A 17,897-nucleotide genomic window follows, 5' to 3' on the forward strand; every position below is an offset into this window, starting at 1 on the left:
TGAGTCCTAAGAGTTTTAAAGTATCAATGAGCCAAAAGATAGTCCAGAAATGGTCCTTGAAAGACCCATCGTTGGACTATTGCAGCTTGCAATTTGCAAGGGGTTAACTGTTTACTTTATATTTCCCCCAAAATACTAGAGAGCTGGAAAGCCCTTACCGAATTTGATATTTCATAAGTGATACTACTCCGTTTCATATTACTTGTCCCCTTCAAGTCTAAGCCTGTTTCAAAATGCTTGTCCCTCAATTACATTTATTTTTAATTATGGTTTGATGGTGTGACGCTACCTAACCTATGCATAACCGAGACAGTATAGACAGAGCACGGAATGCTCAAGGGAAGTCTTTGCTTTCGACATGCGTGCAAGCTTGTAGGTGTTTTCACCATCTATCCGTATGCACGACTCCATTGTGCACTGCAGCTCTACATGGCGAAGGCGTTCTAGCGCGGTGCTCAGGTCGAGAGGTTTACTACCGCACTTCTGCTTCATGGACGGCGCCTCGTCCACGAAACAGTTTCTTGTGGACACGAAGGAGGTGCCCAACCTCCTTCATTGCCCCGCGTCGAGGTTTGTTAGCATCTGAGCGAGCCAGTATCTCGAAACGGCCTGCTCTCGTGGTGGCAGTTCTCATCTTGTGCGCTGGTTAGTCTCCATGGCGATCAGTGGTTAGTTTCTGAATACTCCAGATATGAACTAGGATGGGCGACATCTGTGCCAGTTTGCCACTATTTTGGCTCGAAATGTACTCGAGTTGCTGCCAGGGATCGAGTATTGGTTGGTAGCAGAAGCTCTGCACACCATTGAAATCGCATCGACTCCAGCTTGCATTTAAGGCCAATCCGAGGCCTTTCGTGTAATATTGACAAATCCCGAGCCTGCATCGCAAAAGGGGGACAAGTGATATGAAACGGAGTAGTGCCATATAAAGATCGAAGTCGTGTTATTGTCCATGTACATGAGGTGAACAGGTAAGAAAATGTCAATCGAGAAACACTACCGCTACCATGTTCAGGACAAACAGCTACGAGGACATAAAATACTGGTACGCACTTCCTGCAGTTATAACTCATCATCACCGTCCTCTGTCGAGGCTTCAAGAGTCTCGATGTCTCTGACCGGGTGCACCAGAAGCTGGCCCTCCACGTTGTCCTCTAGAACCAGATTGAAACGCACAAATGCTGTTTAGAAGCTTTTCCCAACCCGGTCGCCCTCGTTCTATCTGAGTCTGGCCTGGTGAGCATGACATCTCGGTCGGTATTTGCAGCTATCATGCCTCTGCTTTGGTACATTAGCAAGTGCCATTTACGAGATCTCAAATGATGAGCTGGTGGAAGTAAGCAATGTGATTGGCTAGGACATAGGTCATCTAAGAGAAAGCTCTGCTCTATGAAATCTCAAATTGGGGTATATTTGCATCTATCTAGGTACCATCTGCGCGAACCATGCAGTCTCGCAGTCTCTACTGATCCCACCTTTCCAGATTAGACGTGGCGTGTGATTTCCATCACCATCGCATGGGGAAAATGTCAAAACGTGGATAGATACACAAAATTTGTGGCGTCCCAAAACATAGTAGTTTCCACAGTTATTATAGCGGAGATATCGGCCTTTCAATATACCGCTAACATGTGAAATTAACACAATCACGAGATATAAGGGGGGCAGAATTAACTTTTTCATGGAGATTATTTTGCGAAATGGCGACCATACTTTTCCTATTAAGTGAAAAGATAGTTTGTTTCATACAAAGCCATGAAAGATTGATCCAAATATCACGTGAGGTAGAGCAGTGATGGCCGTGGGCATCAATATGTGTTATAGATTAATAAAGTGAAAAAAAATGTTAGCTAACTTGTTTTATAATTTGAAAATGAAATGATATCTGTGACTCTCAACCAAATACGGAATTCACTAACAAACAAGGAAGCAAACATGTTCTATTTTTAAGAGGCTGCGGCTGCGAAAAAGGCGCAGGCGATGTCCCATCAAAGGAACTTCTGGCCATCGAAGAGTATGTGTAGAATGTTGTCAGAGGTACTTCGGGCAAAGCACGACTTATTGTGTGATATGAAAGCTGTCTTATATACACAGACAATGCGAGCGCTGTGGTCCGGGCACACGAACAAATAATGAATTACTTGTGTGTGTTTAAGCATGACCAACAAAGCGTTGTGCAATCAGTTATTAAAATCAACCATCGGTCTTGTTGAAAACTATTAAATGCACATAGTCCTCACGTCAGTACATGTATTCAAGGTGAAAATCCCTCGAGCAAATGTGATTTCGTTGTCGGTGTGCAAACTTAATATATATGTAGTCGATGCTCTTGTACTCGACCAAACTGGTCACTCACATCTCTTTGCTCGAATCTCGAAGCCGATCATGACAACCGTCCTTGTAAATTCACCACATCGACCTTGAATCCTTTCCTTGACACTCCAATGCACAGCGCGAGGCGAAAACGTCAAAATCGTGTTAATACACATACAATGAATATGATTATGATGTCCCTCAGTCACAATTGAAAGCTAATGCAGTCATTTTTACTTCCGTCGAACTTTCAGCTACCGCATAAAGGCTATCCAGCTTCGTGATTTTGAAGTAAATCCAGTGTGGGCTGTTGTAGCTTTTATCACATTCACTACTAACCGAGCACTTTGAAATAGTTTTATTTGGTTTGGCCGCTACCAAACAAAACGACATTTTTCCAAAGCAGCCAGTACCAGTTTCTACTCAGAGCGTGCGATGTGGAAGCGGTGCGAGGCCTGTGGACATTGCTCTATGTGCCGACGCTCGCGCGCACATTGGGTCGCAGTGGGGAGTTCACACTACCCGGTTCCGGTACTTCTCTGTCCCACCAATTTATCGTCATTTCACATAAAGGAAGTTAATGCAGCACTCAGGTACAGGATAGAGAAAAATACAGTATCTCTGAATCGAGTGTGACACGGAGATTCTTGTAGTATTTTATTTTATTTGATAACAACACTGCACTAGCAAATAACGAAGCATTTGTGAGTTCATTTTAGGGAGGAGAAACGTTTTTTTTTCGTAATTCTGCGAAAAATTAGCCATTATTATTCAGATTTTTCTCAAACGTTCAGTCTGATTTGCTAGTACCGTGTGTAGCAGGGATTGTATTGAAGGCGCATATAACACTCGTTATTGGACTCTATTTAATTGAGGTTTTTTGAGACCGTTATGCTGATATGCGTCAAATCACAGATGATTTTCTTCCAATCAATCATCAACACATAATTACGTCCGGATTTACTCACAAAAAGCATAAATTTATGAAAAACAAAATTAATACCACTATTGATTTAGAATTTGGGCTGTCAAGGATTTGTAGCCATTTTCTACATTTTCAACACTTGTAGAAATCGAAGTCGGTATGACTTTGCTTGACGCAAAGGTCGTGCGCACTTATGGTGCCGTAGCAGAGACGACCTTCTTTACTTAGCGTAGTAAGGAAGATCGCCACCGCTACGCGAGTTTCAGGCTTGATATCGTGAGCTCCGGTGGTGCGAGGCATGTTGGCGAGTTCGATTTCTTTTATGCTGCTTTACTTCCGTGACCAAGAATTAGCTCCAAGCGCCAGTCATTTACTTAAGCCCTACCCCTTATAATTTTGCCCAATAGAATGCATTTAACACTTTGGTGTAGGACACAAAAAACGAAAATGTCAATAAATTGGTGGGACAGAGAAGTATACCTTAAGTTCGTTAAGTTCTCACTATTCCGGAAATCGACAGAAAAGAGGCAATAGTATACCATGTGCTGGTGTATCAGCTGGTATACCAATGCTGAAGCTTGTATGACTCGGAATTGCTGCGTGGTAGCATGTCGGAGCGGATCTGTATACACTATGCCGGATCCGGGTAGTGTGAGTAGCCCAATAGTACTGAGTCAATACTAAATGTTGAAATAGGCATTGTCTACTGTAATCAACGACTCGTTACTGCATTTGTGCATGTACTAACGAGACGAGATTTACGACGCTTCGCTTCGTCCTTCGAGCGCCACTATAAGCTATTACAGTATTAATACAAGAACCGCAGCTAAAACAACTTTACCTATCATTGTTGCGCCATTAGGATCGAGCAAAAGTGTATCTGTCCAATTTAAATATTTTCTGCTGAACGGTATAATAATACAGTCATTGTGTACCGCATACATGTAAAACCAAGTTTAATTTCAGAGAATAACAGTTCGAAGCATTAAGCTTTTTCATCGTAAGTCCGAAAAGAACCGTGGACACTCGTGTCGCTGACTACGTCTACCACGGAAGTTAGATAACAGGGATCTACGCGTCCAGGTTGAAGAACTTACCCGTGCTCTCAGGGTTCAGCTTGGTGATGAGATTGGTTATGGCCGTCACGCTGTCCTCGGGCTTCAACGAGGCCTGCCCTGGGTCATATCCTTGTCCGCGGATCCAGGGTGCACCGACACGACCACGGTGTCATTCGGCTGCAGATCGAATGCAAGCGATTATTGAGCACGGATTTGGAATTCGAATAGCCATACGCTGCTTGCTTGAAGGAATTTGTATGTCTTTAGTGTAGCTGCCAATGCTGCCGAGAAGTGACGGGATCTTCACAACGAACGCATCACTGTGGGCCAATACCGGCATTGTTGATGAGCAGGTCGATTGGCTGCCCTTCGAGTAGACTGCCTCGAGGATGGAGGCCTCGTCACCCATATCCATAGCAACAATTTTGAGGGAGAAAAGGCTCTTTCAGCTGCAACACCGATCGTAACATTATTAATAATGGTGAGAAAACCAGACATCTACCACCGATTTGATCAGGTTTTAGTACAACGTAGCGTATCTTGTCAGTGTTGCTGTTGGCGCGAGCCGTGCCGATGACCTTCCAACCAGTTTTGATCAACAAAGTTGAGACCGATGCTGCGAGTGCCACCGGTGATGAAAACGGTCTTCTTAGTGGAGTACGTGACTAAGGTGAGGTCGGTGAGGTGGTTCTTGGTGAGCTTGTGTAGCTGGAAGTGCTTCAAGAAGTGATACGGCTAGGCGCCGCAAGACATTGTCGGAGTTTGACATGACGGAACGAAGTGAAGTCATGGAGAATCGCACCGAAAGATTGCCATAAAGAGAAAGTGATCACAAGTAACGAATTAAAAAATGGATGACGCAAATGGCTACAATCCGGTGAGCCAGGCGGATGGGTTCAAAACAAAAAAAATTCTGCGGGATGTTTTTTTTGTGTTATTGTTCATCAACACTTGATCGGTAGTCTCTCTGTGTGCGTACGATACCAGTACCGCAGCTCTTCTCGAGAGACTTGACTTACCACGGGAGGTTGCTGCCGTTGAAGTGGAAGAACTTGCCGCTGTCCTCTGGAGTGGCCTCAGCGATGATCTTTGTCATGCCAGCGACACTGTCGTCGGGAGTGGTCTGGCCCGTATGGCCAGTCATTCGGGTCACCACGTACCCGGGATGCAGTGCCAGTGCAATGATCTTCTCGTCCTTCAGGTCGTGTGCCAGACTCGAGCTCACCATGTTGAGCGCCGTCTTGGACGCGCGGTACCCGTACATGCCGCCCGAGCCGTTGTCAGCTATGCTTCCCATGCGAGACGTCACTTGGCTAACAATGGCAAAACCGCTCTTGGCCACCGCCAGCTTCAAATTTGGTAGGAAGGCTCGCGTCGTGAGAAATGGACCCACAGCGTTGATTTCGAACTGCTTCATCATTTCGGCCTTGGTGGTCTGGTCAATGCCACCTCCACCACCGACACCGGCGTTGTTGATCAACAGATCGATGGGCTGGCCTTTGAGTTGTTGGGCAGCCGCCGTGATTGACTCCTCGTCACTTGTGTCGATCTGAAGGATTTTCTCCAGTTTGATCTTGTTGAGCTGCGTTTGCATGAATAAAAAAAACCATGGTATCAGATAACTAGAATTCTAGCGAGACTACAGTATTTGACGTACGTCGGTGGCACTGTGGGTGTCCCGAACGGCAGCAATGACGTTCCAGCCGTTGGCGGCGTAGTGCTTGGTGAAGGCGAGACCAATGCCGCGGTTGCTTCCGGTGATTAGGACGGTCTTGGCGCTCATCTTTTGACGCCGGAAGTGGTGCTTTGGTTATCGCTGGAGGCGTTTGGGAGTATTTTCGAGAATGAAACGATAGTGTTATGAATCGATGACGCATTTCGTCAACACGATTGATTGACGTCATCGTTTACTGGTACGAGAACGATACACGCAATCCATGTGGCGTACAGATAGCAAATGCCACATTTTGTTCCCACTGTTGCGCACGATAAGTACTCGCAGCAGTCACTAGCGGTGCATATCAACCGCAATCCCTTCAACCACTTGCAGCGTGCAAAAGAAAAATGACGCTGTCATTTAGCGACAGTGTCCGTATTCTCCACTGAAGTATACCAGGGCATGTATACGTTCGGTAAAGTACGATTGTTGGAAACCACGGCAACTTGCCCTGCACGAAAATCTGTGAGTCGGGCTCGGCTGCACTTGTAATCCGGCCAATTCTCATTTTCAGTTGCTATCCGAGCAATAACCTGTATAGCATGGCCTTCTTCACTCAAGTCGTGAAGATCGTACATCTTACCGTAGTTACTACCCACTTCTAGGTTGGGCATCTTGTGTACAGGACTCAACTGTTCTTCTACTAAACTATCAACCATTGCAAGTGACAAAAGCGGTTGGGTTGTGCTTGTAGCTCGCGCTTAGTATTAATAAAAAAAAAAAACCTGGCTTGAGCTTTATCCTGCCATTCAATCTAGCAAAGAGGTGCTTGGATGTGGAACTGCGACATAATGGAGCACATCAGTTCCTTCAGAGGCTGTAGCTGCTGAGCTATCTGCTCTTGTTGCGCTTGCTGCGGCGGAGTCAAAGGCTTGGAATTCTGCGGAGCGGGCGTTGTTGAGGTTGGCTTCGTTGTGGAGGCAGCACTGCTTGGCTTTGACGTCGAAGTGCTCACTGGTATGACCGTAGTTGGCTCCGGAGTCGAGGTCGGAGCAGCAGTCGTGGGCGCAGGAGTGGATGAATATGACAACCATGAACTCAAAACATCGCCCAGATATTCACCCTCCAGGTCTTTCACAGTTGAGAAATCGTTGCCAGTTAGCCACACGTGCTGTTCACTATCGATATTGAAGCGAGTCACGTTCATGATCAACGAGTAAGCGTCCAAGATCTCCGTCATATTACCGTAGAACTCATCAACAGGCAAAAGATTCGTGAACGGGTAACCAGCAATACCCAACAGCACCAGCTCGTAAAACTTGCGCTGGGTCTTGTCGGCAATGCTGTCAATAAAGAGCCACTCACCGCTCGGTGCCTCGTTCATAAGCGAACTCACCATTTCAATGACTGTAGCTGTCTCCGCCTCACATCTCGACACCATCGCATCTGGGAAGTCAACTAGACCACACCCACCGTAGTAGTTGATCAGTTCGCTTCCGGGGGTCTTGTACTCAGGGAACACGCCCACATAACTGTCCGCCATCACCTGGAACTTGGTAGATTTCGACTCCACCTCCCAAGTCTTCGCTACGAACGCAGACCACATCTGAGCGGCCAACGAGCCAGCACTGTAGCCGCCAATCACAATCTGCTCCGGGTCTGGGTAATTGGTTAACGCCCACTTCAACACTGCCATCGTGTTGTTATACCCGTTCATGTACATGCCTTGGTTCTGACCCAAACACTGTTGGTTACCCAAAGCCTGGTTATATACACTCTCATACGACTCCAGATACTTGTTGCCAACGAACAAGTCGCCCGTGCAGTACGGAAGGTATACGATATTGTAGTCGTTGAAGACGTTGCCTTCCAAAGTACGGTTCATGATACCTGTGTCCGTCACGGACGCCTTGGTGGTGATCAGAGCGCTGGAGCCGAGTTGACACTGCAACGCGAAGTCACATGTATACTTGTCGACACACGCGCCGCCACCTTGGAAGAAAAGCAGCAGCTTCTTCTTGTCCTGGCTGGCAGCAGGAAACACCTGGAAGAAGTACGTCGAGTTCGACGTAAAGGTCGTCACGGTATCCGTGTAGTCGTCGAAGGCGCAGCGAGTGTCACCACCAGGGTAGATGAGTACACTCCCGTCGTCGGTGGAGGCGGTGAGAGAGTCGATGGCACACGCATCGGAGTCGGTGATTTCGCATGTGCTGGAGTCAGCATGAGCAGCGAGGGCAGGTAAAGCGAGTAGTGCAAGTGCGACCTTGGCGAGTTGATTGAAGAAGACCATGGTGCAGGCAGCTAGTGTGCAGCTTGGTGAAGGTACCAGGTAGACTGGTGGTTATCCACTCGATGGAAGAATGGAAAGTGATCATCGTGTGAGGGCGCAATGCTGAACGATGCGGTCTGATAACCAGTCAGGCACGCTTTGTCAGGTTACAAGCATCGAAACGCCTCTACACGTATCCTTTCCTAGCCAACGGGGTCCGCTGTACGCGCGTCGAGATGTTCAGAACATGTCAAGGTTTCCTGAGATCGTTCGTTTTCTAGTCGACCGTCGTCCACTTGATAGATTCATCGGCGCTTACTGGCCAGTGGTCATCGTGTCTGACAAAAGTGCTGCCAGTATAAAGTGCCTTGTGCTGTCCTTCATTTCAACGACCCGGCCCAAAGCATGCGAGGGAAAGCGCATGTAGTCCTGTTGTCACTCACCACGATGTGTATTGGCGCATATCTTTGACATTTGAAAACCTTCAACGTCGTGATAAATTCACCAAACATTATTGGCAAACAACCGCTCGCACCTATCTCGGCTTAGCTAGTTCTTGAATTGGTATGACGGGTAGTCGTTGTAGAACTTACCTCCAAGTGCCGAGTTCTTGTACACCTCGTGTCCAGCCATCGGCTCCACGGACCAGTCGTTCTGGAAACGCTCCGCCAAGTCTGGGTTTGTGATGTAGAGACGACCGAATCCAACCAGGTCGGCAGCGCCTGTGCGTAAACCTCCTTCCGCTGTGTTGCGCGCGTAGATGTTATTAGCGATGATGACGCCCTTGAACGTAGTCTTCGCGTCGAAACCGTGAGAGTGCGGTTCTTGCTTGAATATTGCAGAATAGAGCAGTCGCCATCAAGCACCGCAAGGTATCCAAGCTTGTGCTTGCTAAGCTGTTTTAATAGTGTACATGAACATTCTCTGAGTGACGAATACACACGGTGCGGAGGGAACACCGTCTTAAGAGCCTCCACAATTTCAATAAGGAGACGAGCTCACGCCCAAATAAACCGTTGGTTGAAGTGCGCGAAAGTATTACTACTTCATTATTCACCAAAACTTCAAAACTTCAAAACTCTGCCGGCTAAGCGGTCAGCCAGCTTATAAGCAATGTCTGCCGTCAATACGATTCTACATATCACAGGCGCAACCCGTGGACTCGGTCTCACCTTTGCAAAACACTACGTACATCAGTTCTGTCCAAAAGCTGTCCTAAAATACCCTACACATCGATTCTCTGACCTGGCCTGTGCAATGCGAGACTCGCTATGGAGCTCGGCGATGGGCCCACCTACGCGAATACCACGCGGCCCTGCTTCGCGGGCAATGATGCGTCCAAGTTCTACGGCTTCCAGGGCCTCGATTTGCCCTGGTAGAGTATACTACCCACCAAAACACCGCGAATTCGTTAAATCACATGTATTTAGCATAATTCAAGGTATCCAACGTTCATTTTGTTTTCTCCAGAATGGAACAGCCAATAAGTGCGTGTTTCAATACAAACCCAAGTCAAATACCGCTTCCAAAACAAACCAATCAGAATGTAGTAAATATATTTAATATATATTTCAACCTGATCTGACATTGTCGATCGGCATTCCGCACCCGATGGCCGAGATGGACGCGTCCATCGAGACGCTGGCGAACAGCGCCATCGCTGCCGGCTGCCTGCAGGCCGTCATGAGCATGGTGCATCCGGAGCTGGTCAAGTTCGTGGCCTTCCAGAAGGAGCGCGTGGCTCGCAGCGACGCTGAGCGGCCCACACGGAACTCCGGACGAGTGACCAACACTCTCGACGTCTCCAATCTGAGTCCTGAACAGCAAGCAGACCTGTCGTTCCAGCTCAAATATCTGCGGCAACACTGGCACAGTCACTTAAGGTACTACGGACTGGACCCGGAGCTGCCGGGCGTCGTGCAGCGTGCTCTCATGTACCGGAACAAAGTGTCGCATCAGAGCCACATGACTCTGGACCAATACGAGGCGGCCATCGCCACATTCCAGAGACTTGCAGACATTATCGAGTGTAACTCGACTATCAGACAACAGATTAAGGAGCTCGTGGCCAAGTTATTGTCATTTTCGCCTCTGGGCAAGAAGCAAGAGGCCCAAAATGAGGGAACACAGGTAGAAAACCAGGATAAAAGGCAAGAACAAGACAGCAAGAGCGGGGGGAGCGAAGTATTGATGCCGCCCGTAGCATCGTTGGACCAGATTCTACAGCATGAGTATCTTTATGACGGGGACGAGAACGAGGAGCCTCTGTGGATGGAGCTGAAGCTCATTGGCAACGATTATTTTAAGGAGGGAGACTATACTGAAGCTATTGAGGCATACTCGCAGGGTTTAGTAGTAGCGCCGAACCAGGCCGTGCTGTATGGTAATAGAGCGAGGTGTTATTTGAGGCTGAAGAAGTTCAGCCGCGCCCGGGAAGACGCAGAGAACGCGTTGGAAGCGGATAATTACAAGAACATCAAGTACTACAGGTTGCTGTCGGAAACGCTGATGGGGATGAAGGACTTTGACGAGGCCAAGGAGATCTGCGACCAAGGACTGGAGCTGGAGCCTGGAGATGTGGTGTTAAAGAGTAGAAAACGCACTGCCGAGACGATGATTAAAGAGGAGAAAGCTGCGTACGAGAAGGAGAAGAAACGAATCGAAATGGAGGAGAGAGCGAAGGTTGAGGCAGCCAATGCAGCAGCTGCAGCGAAGGCTATGGAGGATGCGATTACAGGCAAGAACAAGGCTAAGAAGAAGAAAAACACGGTTAAGAATACCGCTCCGGAGATGGAGTTGGTACCGATGATCAATTATCAGGAAGTTCCTGCGAAGTGGGTCGAGGTTCACACGCGCGGTTCTCGAAGACTGGAGATGTACCAGCAAGGCATGGAGAGTCTTGTTGTGGCAGCGAAAGCTCTACTTCAAGTCACTGATAGCATTGGGATGCCTGGCAGGTCGAAGTTGCCCTTGGAGCAGTTGGTTAAAGAGGGTATGACAAACCTCCGTAAGGCCGGAGAAGCTGGCGTTGCGGAGGCCTGGTTCCGTCTTGGTGTGCTCTACAGTAGCAGTGTACGCAAAGGAATGCCGTTGACTGCGGACCCACACAGAATGCTGGAATGTTTCCACAAGGCAGCATCGCTGCGTCCATTCATCAAACCGCCGGGAAATCGCGTGTTCCCGCACCAAGGCGTGGCTGAAGCTGAAAACGAACTGGGCGTTTGCTATCGCGACGGCATCCCTGCTTCAGTCGTGGCAGCAGACCCGACGAAGTCTTTCCACTTCTTCTTGAGGTCAGCAGAGCACGACTTCCCTTTGGGTCAGTACAATGTCGCCCTTGCATACTCAGCCGGAAGAGGAACTGCGGCCAATGCGTTTGCAGCGCGGATGTGGACGTCACGCGCAGCACAGCACGGACTACCCGAAGCGCAGCAGTATCTAGCCCAGTTGTTCGAAAAGGGATACGGGGGGAGACGAGATGAGACGCAAGCGCGGCAATGGTCTCTTACTGCAAGTCAGAACCGACTCACAGACCTCTTGATGAAACATGATTTCGCTGACGTGGGTGCCACTGCATTTGGAGGCGGTGAAATAGCAGACAAATTTGCTAGTAATCCTAAAGCTTCCCAGCGGGGGAAAGAAGTGTTTCAGCAGTTCTATGACGCGTATTTGGACGAGACGAGTAACGGAGAGAGCGCCTTTGACGCTGTTGACAGTGACGGAGGAGAGATAAAGATCACCAAGGTAAGCTCGTACACTCCTAAAGCCACGTCTTCCTCGGATCACATGGGCTGGAGTGGCATTTATAGACCGCCTTCGGCTGTCATTGACTCTGAGATTCAAGCTCGTGCGAAGAATGGAGGCATCACCGCGTGTAAATATTTAGAATCTGGAAGGCTGGTTGGAAATGCGAGTAAACTCCTTGCTTCTGGGGAAATCAAAAGCGCTCTGCGGGACTTAAAGAAGGCGGATTTACTCTGGGAACGACCGAAAGCTATGTTTACGACCACTGCCGGGTCTGCTGACCTGCTGCCGAAGGTGCTGAAGGAAGCAGCCGTAAGTCTCCAGATCAATCCCAGAGATATCGATGCGGCGTATGTGATCGGTAGGTGGGAGATGATGAGTGACCAAGACGTTATTCTGCACTGGAAGCGATGCGTGAAGCTGCATCCGAATGAAGCTTCTTTTCATTTTTACTTGGGCGCGGCGTATCTGACGCTCAAACGCTACAATGACGCTATGGACGCCATGGAAGCAGCTTTAGCAATCGAAAAGAAACCGGACTGGTTGTACTGGTTCGCTGCGCCGATGATCGGCTTGGGCATGATTGATCCAGCGCTGGCTGTCTACAAAGAATATGTCGATAATAATCCTCCTGACGAACGATTTATACCGGACGCGTACTATTCAATCGGTGCGTTGTACTTCAAGAAGTACAACAATGCCATGGCTACAGTCTACCATGAACTGGGACAAATGGCCGAGTCTGTCGCCATCCGCTTTCCTGCTTTCTTCCCTCGAGTTCTGCACGATACTGCCAAGGAAACACTTCGGTCTGGTATGAAGAAGAATGGGTACATCGAGTCGTCAGTGATTGCGAGTATTATGGCGCAGAATATGATCGAGTGTGGATTCTGTACGACCAAGATCAAGCCGACTCAGTTGCTTGGCCACAAGTTATCCAAGTGTCCGCGGCGGACTGTTTCGTGTCAGGATTGCAACGAGGAAATGGTGTTTGATTTTCTGCAGCCTCACAGACAGTCACGACATGCTAGCAGCACCAGGAACGGAAAGAAGAAGAAGAGCAAAAAGAAGAAGAAATCCACGGCTGAGAAGAACACGGAGACTGCTGTAAGTACTTCTACTCCGAGTCTAAAAACAAGCGCTGATCTACAGGAGCTGACAGCGCCGAAGTTTCACTTCGCGGGAGCCATTGTTGACATTACGAAAGCGAAGAACCACACGGTGTTGTCGCTGTGGACAGTAATCAACCAGCGCTGGACTTTACGCGTGGAGCACACTACCTCACCGTTAAGTGCCGTGTTCGACGCTGCAAAAGCTATCGATGGAGCTGAAGCGGACAACTCGGTGCTGGTGTTTTGGCGTCGGCCACCGTCACTGGAGATGATCGATCGACGAGCACTTGCCGTACCGATGGAGGGCGACGTGTATGGACAGGATGTGGTCATTTACGTGCTCAAGTGCTCATCACAGGCGCTGGCCTTCGAGTTATGTCAGTTGAGACACAACAAGTACATGGAAAACGGGATGCTTTGCGCAGCTTGTGGTGATCCACCCTACTTCGGTGAGGGTCTGTCAGCTTGTGGCGCCTGTAAGGCGGTCAAGTACTGCTCGAGTGATTGTCAGCGAGTTCATTGGAAACGAGTTCACCGTCACATGTGTAAACAGACTTCCTTACTGAGTTTCTGCACTATGATGACGGAGGACGTAACTCCAGATGAGAGAGCTGGGAAGACATCCACTGGACGTCTGATGCAAGCGAAGAAGGACAATCCTCCACCTAATATCAGCCATGAAGAGGTCGTCTATGTTGACGACACAGTGCAGATTCTCGAGGGCATTTTCGAGACTGCAAAGGCCAAAACTATTGGCCCAGAGCTAGCCGAGTACTACATGCTACCTCCTCGGGATCCGTCACGCCCAAACATCATCGAAGGCAGCGTCCGTATATTTTCACGGTCAAAGGAATTCTACGTGGAGTTCAGCATTGGGTACTTGACGTCGACACCAAACGTACTGCAGCAGGAAGAGCTGCACTACTTTTTCCAGATCCCACCGCACAATCCGCTCAAGTTGAAGAGCGATGGAAGCCAAGTGTTTTTAAGGGACAGCAAGGTATACATGGACGATGATTCCGCCAGAGGCTTCCGACTGGTGATGGAGATGTCGCTCGACACGTACTCGCTTCCAGCAATCGCAGAGCTGCTCGACTACCTGCTTTCGAACACAAATTTGTACGTGGTATAACTGTGACAGCAGATGGTAAAACAGGGCAATCGGTGAATCACCGGTTGTACTTGACTGCTGTCTTAACCGGCTAACTACCTTGCGATTTTCCGCTTACAGGTGTGCTGGATCTTGATCAAAAGTTGTTCTATGGGTTGTATTAGCTGGGCCAATCCGTATATGTTGCACAAGCCAACTGATTAGTTAGCACTGATTAGTATTTGCCGGCCTTAAAAGAGACCAATCAGTGCTGACTAATCAGTCATTACGAAGAGACTGTCGCTTCGTTAAACTATGGCATTTAACAACTACTTGTCAATTAAACCATCCAGCGAAGGACAAGAGTATCGATCATGCGTATGACCAAATTCGGGTTCGGGACTTTACTCGCGTTGGTCATGTTGGTTGAAACTACTACATGTAGCGATGTCACGGTTACTGCTAACACGAACACAAAGGGAACGGCGCCAAGAACCGATGCTATGTCTGCTGACGAAGAAGAGCGGTGTGGAAGATTATCCCAGTGTGAGCCAATGATTGAGTTCAGGAGATGGCTCAACAGTTTCTTTTTCTGAGCGTAGCGATGACACTACGTCTCGTTGATGGCGATAAGATCCTTAACTTGATCACGACGGAGTTCATAATACAGGGGTTGCATTAGACATATCACTAATCGAGGAGGGAAACCCTGGCATACCTGATAGAACCTGTGAACAGCTCTTCGTACCAGGTATAGCAGTAAATCAGATTTGAAAGTAGAGCATCCAAGCTGCAGCCACGTGAAGCCGACATCATTGTTAAGGCGACGATATCGATCCAGACAACTACAACAGACGCTCGATAAAGAAGAAGGTCTTACTCGTGACATCTACGACGTAGGTGAGTATTTAACAAAGCGGTGGATGAAATCGTGCTGGCGCGGGCTGGGTCACGCCGAGGTCGGTGATCTTGTGTTAAACTGCTTTCGACACACTAAGATCGTGGCTGGGATGACATCAACCCGTCGGAAGGAGGATGAGCTAGTGAGCAGAGAGATTATTGACTGCTCGAATTGTCTTCAAGTTCGAGATTCAATTATCATTGACGACTTTGTTTGCAATTCTGCTGAAGAAGATGCTGTAATGGAGTAGTTATCGAGAGAATAATAAGCTAAGAGGTACTGCCTGCTGAGAACAAGAAGCCAACACTACTCAGATATCGGTAACAAGATTCTTTCAGGCTCGATAAATGCTATCAGATTTACAGAATTGGGGATCACTTATAGTATTCAACTGGTATCGGCTGTACTCATTACATTTTACTAACCACCTCATCGGCGGATTGCAATATAGGAATATACCGGGTTTTATCAGGCATCAGTTAGGACAGTTGAATCTGAATAACATTAATTTGGGAGTGGGAGATGGTTCCTATCAGGTTACTTTGCACTTCATGTTCGTTTCACTTCCAAATGATTCAAGCATTGCTTTTATTAGAAATGTTGCGAGTAAGAATTCTTTTGATTTAACGAATTCGCGGTGTTTTGGCGGGTATAATGCTTTACCAGGGCAGCTCGGGGCCCTGGAAGTCGTAGAACTTGGACGTGTCTTCGAGTTGGACACCCGACAGGACCTTGGTCATGCCGGCGACGGATGTTTCAGGCTCGACGACACCGTTGTCGTGGGTCAGGTCAGTTTTCACGTAGCCCGGTTGAAGCACGACAGCAGCGATCTTGTCCTTCTTGAGGTCCATAGCCAAATTGGCGTTGATCATGTTGAGCGCCGTCTTGGATGCACGGTAGCCGTACATCTCGCCGTTCGGTAGCTTGTGGTTGTCGTAGTAAACTTTCTTCAGCGGGCCAAAGGCTCCATCCAGATTCGCCTCGATGCTTCCGAGGAGACTCGTGACAGAAGCGACGATCGCAAGTCCGTGGGCGTCGGCAGCCAGCTTGAGATTGTTGTGCAGTGCACGCGTAGTGAGGAACGGACCCACCGAGTTGATCTCGAAGTGGCGCATGAAATGTTCCTTTGTGGCTGTAGCGTACGATCCTGGCTCGAGGATGCCGGCGTTGTTGATGAGCAGGTCGATAGGAATACCGTCGAGCTCCTCGGCCATTCGGGTGATCGAAGCTTCGTCGGTCGTATCCAGCTGGACAATCTTAAACGGCGATAGAGCCTTGAGATCATTGGCCGAATTCACGTTACGCGCCGTGCCGATAACCTTCCAGCCAGCCTTGGTGTAGTGCTTGGCAAAGGTGAGGCCGATTCCCCGGTTGGCGCCCGTAATAAGAACAGTTTTGTTGGAGGCGGCCATTGTTGATGAAGCTTGTTGCTGAAGTGTGTTGTTCGTGGAAATTTGAAGAATGAAAATGTTGTCAAGGTTGTTCCTCATGCCATGCAAAACTTTCGTGCGTCAACCTACCGAGATGGAAGTCGCAGCGGTTACGCACCGGCTCAGCCAATCATCGATTGAGTTGGACTGCTTCGTGCGTAAACGTTGGTTGCACACCAGTACATACATTTTGTAATTTCCTATAATATATTTAGGAAATTATCATTCCTACCGGTATATTATAAGGAGTGAAAGTTGAATATCGATCGGAAACGTGTCGTGCTGCACGGCACTCTAGCGGTAAACTAGTATTCCTTTCAACTTTAGCTGCATAGGTGTGGCTGGAGCTCGCATACTTCTTATTCAAGCGGATACGTCCCGCAGATTTGGCTCTATTATTTCGATAAAAGCTATACACTACTTCTTTCGAAGAGTCCTCATCCCTCATACAAAACCCAGCATTCACCACGGCATCTCGTGGCCCTGAAAGTGGAAAAACTTTCCTGTATCGGCCATAGTTACCTTGTCGATCACTCTCGTCATGCCACGCACGCTCTCGTCCGTTTTGACATCGCCCAGTCCTCCCGTAAGGTCGGTCACCACATATCCCGGGTGCACGACAATCGCGGCAATGTTGTCCTTCTTCAAGTCAATGGCCAAGCTGGAATTCACCATATTCACCGCAGCCTTGGACGCTCCGTAGCTGTAGTTACCTCCGTCCTTGTTGCCAGTGATGCTGCCCATCTGAGATGACACGGTGACCACTAACGCTCCATCGCTGCCGTTTTTCTTCGCCGCAAGCTTCAGATTCGGCAGCAGCGCACGCGTCACCAGGAATGGACCGACCGTATTCACCTCGAACTGGCGCATGAGCATCTCCTTAGTCGTGGTCTTCAGTCCACCACCCATGAAAATGCCTGCATTGTTGATAAGCAGATCGATGGGGATCCCCTCGAGTTCCTGTGCTGCCTGAACAATCGACTTCTCGTCGGTGCAGTCGAAGCTTATAACTTTAAGCGGCGACAGAGATTTTAACTGGTTCCAGAGAATTAACGTTAGAAAGGGATCTGGAGGGTATTTTCAACTTTTGACACAACTTACCTCTTTCGCCGTGCTGCCATTGCGAGCAACGCCAATGACTTTCCATCCAGCTTTGGTGAAATGGTTGGCAAACTCGAGGCCGATGCCGCGTGTGCTACCGGTGATAAGAACCGTCTTTGCTGTCATGATCTGTGTAGTAGGTGGAAGGTTGTCAAGTGCTGGAGGGAGAGCAGGCTTGAAACAGTGTGTTTGCCTGCAACTGATTTCGTAAACACTCCGTCGAGTAATCCTAAAATTGGGTAGCAATTCTCTGGATTTTATTTACAGAGTCCTATGCGGGATCCGAGCAACGTATCA

The 17,897-nt window shown here is 48.5% G+C and overlaps 7 protein-coding genes across 7 annotated transcripts; 1 reads left to right on the forward strand and 6 right to left on the reverse strand.

Moving 5' to 3' along the window:
- Positions 1–3,370: 3,370 nt before the first annotated feature.
- PPTG_22027 (hypothetical protein) lies at positions 3,371–3,538 on the reverse strand (the record flags this gene model as incomplete). Its single annotated transcript, XM_008901634.1, has 1 exon — positions 3,371–3,538. The coding sequence occupies one exon, from the start codon at positions 3,536–3,538 to the stop codon at positions 3,371–3,373; it is 168 nt and encodes a 55-aa protein (XP_008899882.1).
- Positions 3,539–5,187: 1,649 nt separating this feature from the next.
- On the reverse strand, positions 5,188–6,131 carry PPTG_07122 (hypothetical protein). The gene is made up of 2 exons (XM_008901283.1): positions 5,954–6,131; positions 5,188–5,878 (listed from the first exon to the last, which is right to left on the reverse strand). Exons 1-2 carry the CDS (start codon positions 6,077–6,079, stop codon positions 5,312–5,314), a joined length of 693 nt encoding a protein of 230 aa, XP_008899531.1. The 5' UTR covers positions 6,080–6,131; the 3' UTR covers positions 5,188–5,311.
- A 503-nt stretch (positions 6,132–6,634) lies between these two features.
- PPTG_07123 (hypothetical protein) lies at positions 6,635–8,382 on the reverse strand. Its single transcript, XM_008901284.1, has one exon. It carries the CDS (start codon positions 8,241–8,243, stop codon positions 6,768–6,770), a length of 1,476 nt encoding a protein of 491 aa, XP_008899532.1. The 5' UTR covers positions 8,244–8,382; the 3' UTR covers positions 6,635–6,767.
- A 389-nt stretch (positions 8,383–8,771) lies between these two features.
- On the reverse strand, positions 8,772–9,678 carry PPTG_07124 (hypothetical protein; the record flags this gene model as incomplete). Its single annotated transcript, XM_008901285.1, has 3 exons — positions 8,772–9,050; positions 9,521–9,607; positions 9,673–9,678. The coding sequence occupies 3 exons, from the start codon at positions 9,676–9,678 to the stop codon at positions 8,772–8,774; spliced, it is 372 nt and encodes a 123-aa protein (XP_008899533.1).
- Positions 9,679–9,796: 118 nt separating this feature from the next.
- On the forward strand, positions 9,797–15,443 carry PPTG_07125 (hypothetical protein). Its single transcript, XM_008901286.1, has 2 exons — positions 9,797–14,197; positions 14,310–15,443. Exons 1-2 carry the CDS (start codon positions 9,834–9,836, stop codon positions 14,323–14,325), a joined length of 4,380 nt encoding a protein of 1,459 aa, XP_008899534.1. The 5' UTR covers positions 9,797–9,833; the 3' UTR covers positions 14,326–15,443.
- A 139-nt stretch (positions 15,444–15,582) lies between these two features.
- Positions 15,583–16,519, reverse strand: PPTG_07126 (hypothetical protein). The gene has a single exon (XM_008901287.1). It carries the CDS (start codon positions 16,479–16,481, stop codon positions 15,729–15,731), a length of 753 nt encoding a protein of 250 aa, XP_008899535.1. The 5' UTR covers positions 16,482–16,519; the 3' UTR covers positions 15,583–15,728.
- A 332-nt stretch (positions 16,520–16,851) lies between these two features.
- Positions 16,852–17,808, reverse strand: PPTG_07127 (hypothetical protein). The gene is made up of 2 exons (XM_008901288.1): positions 17,601–17,808; positions 16,852–17,534 (listed from the first exon to the last, which is right to left on the reverse strand). The coding sequence occupies exons 1-2, from the start codon at positions 17,724–17,726 to the stop codon at positions 16,962–16,964; spliced, it is 699 nt and encodes a 232-aa protein (XP_008899536.1). The 5' UTR covers positions 17,727–17,808; the 3' UTR covers positions 16,852–16,961.
- Between the last annotated feature and the right edge of the window lie 89 nt (positions 17,809–17,897).

Source organism: Phytophthora parasitica (assembly GCF_000247585.1).
Source record: "Phytophthora parasitica INRA-310 unplaced genomic scaffold supercont2.11, whole genome shotgun sequence".
Classification (NCBI taxonomy): domain Eukaryota; phylum Oomycota; class Peronosporomycetes; order Peronosporales; family Peronosporaceae; genus Phytophthora; species Phytophthora nicotianae.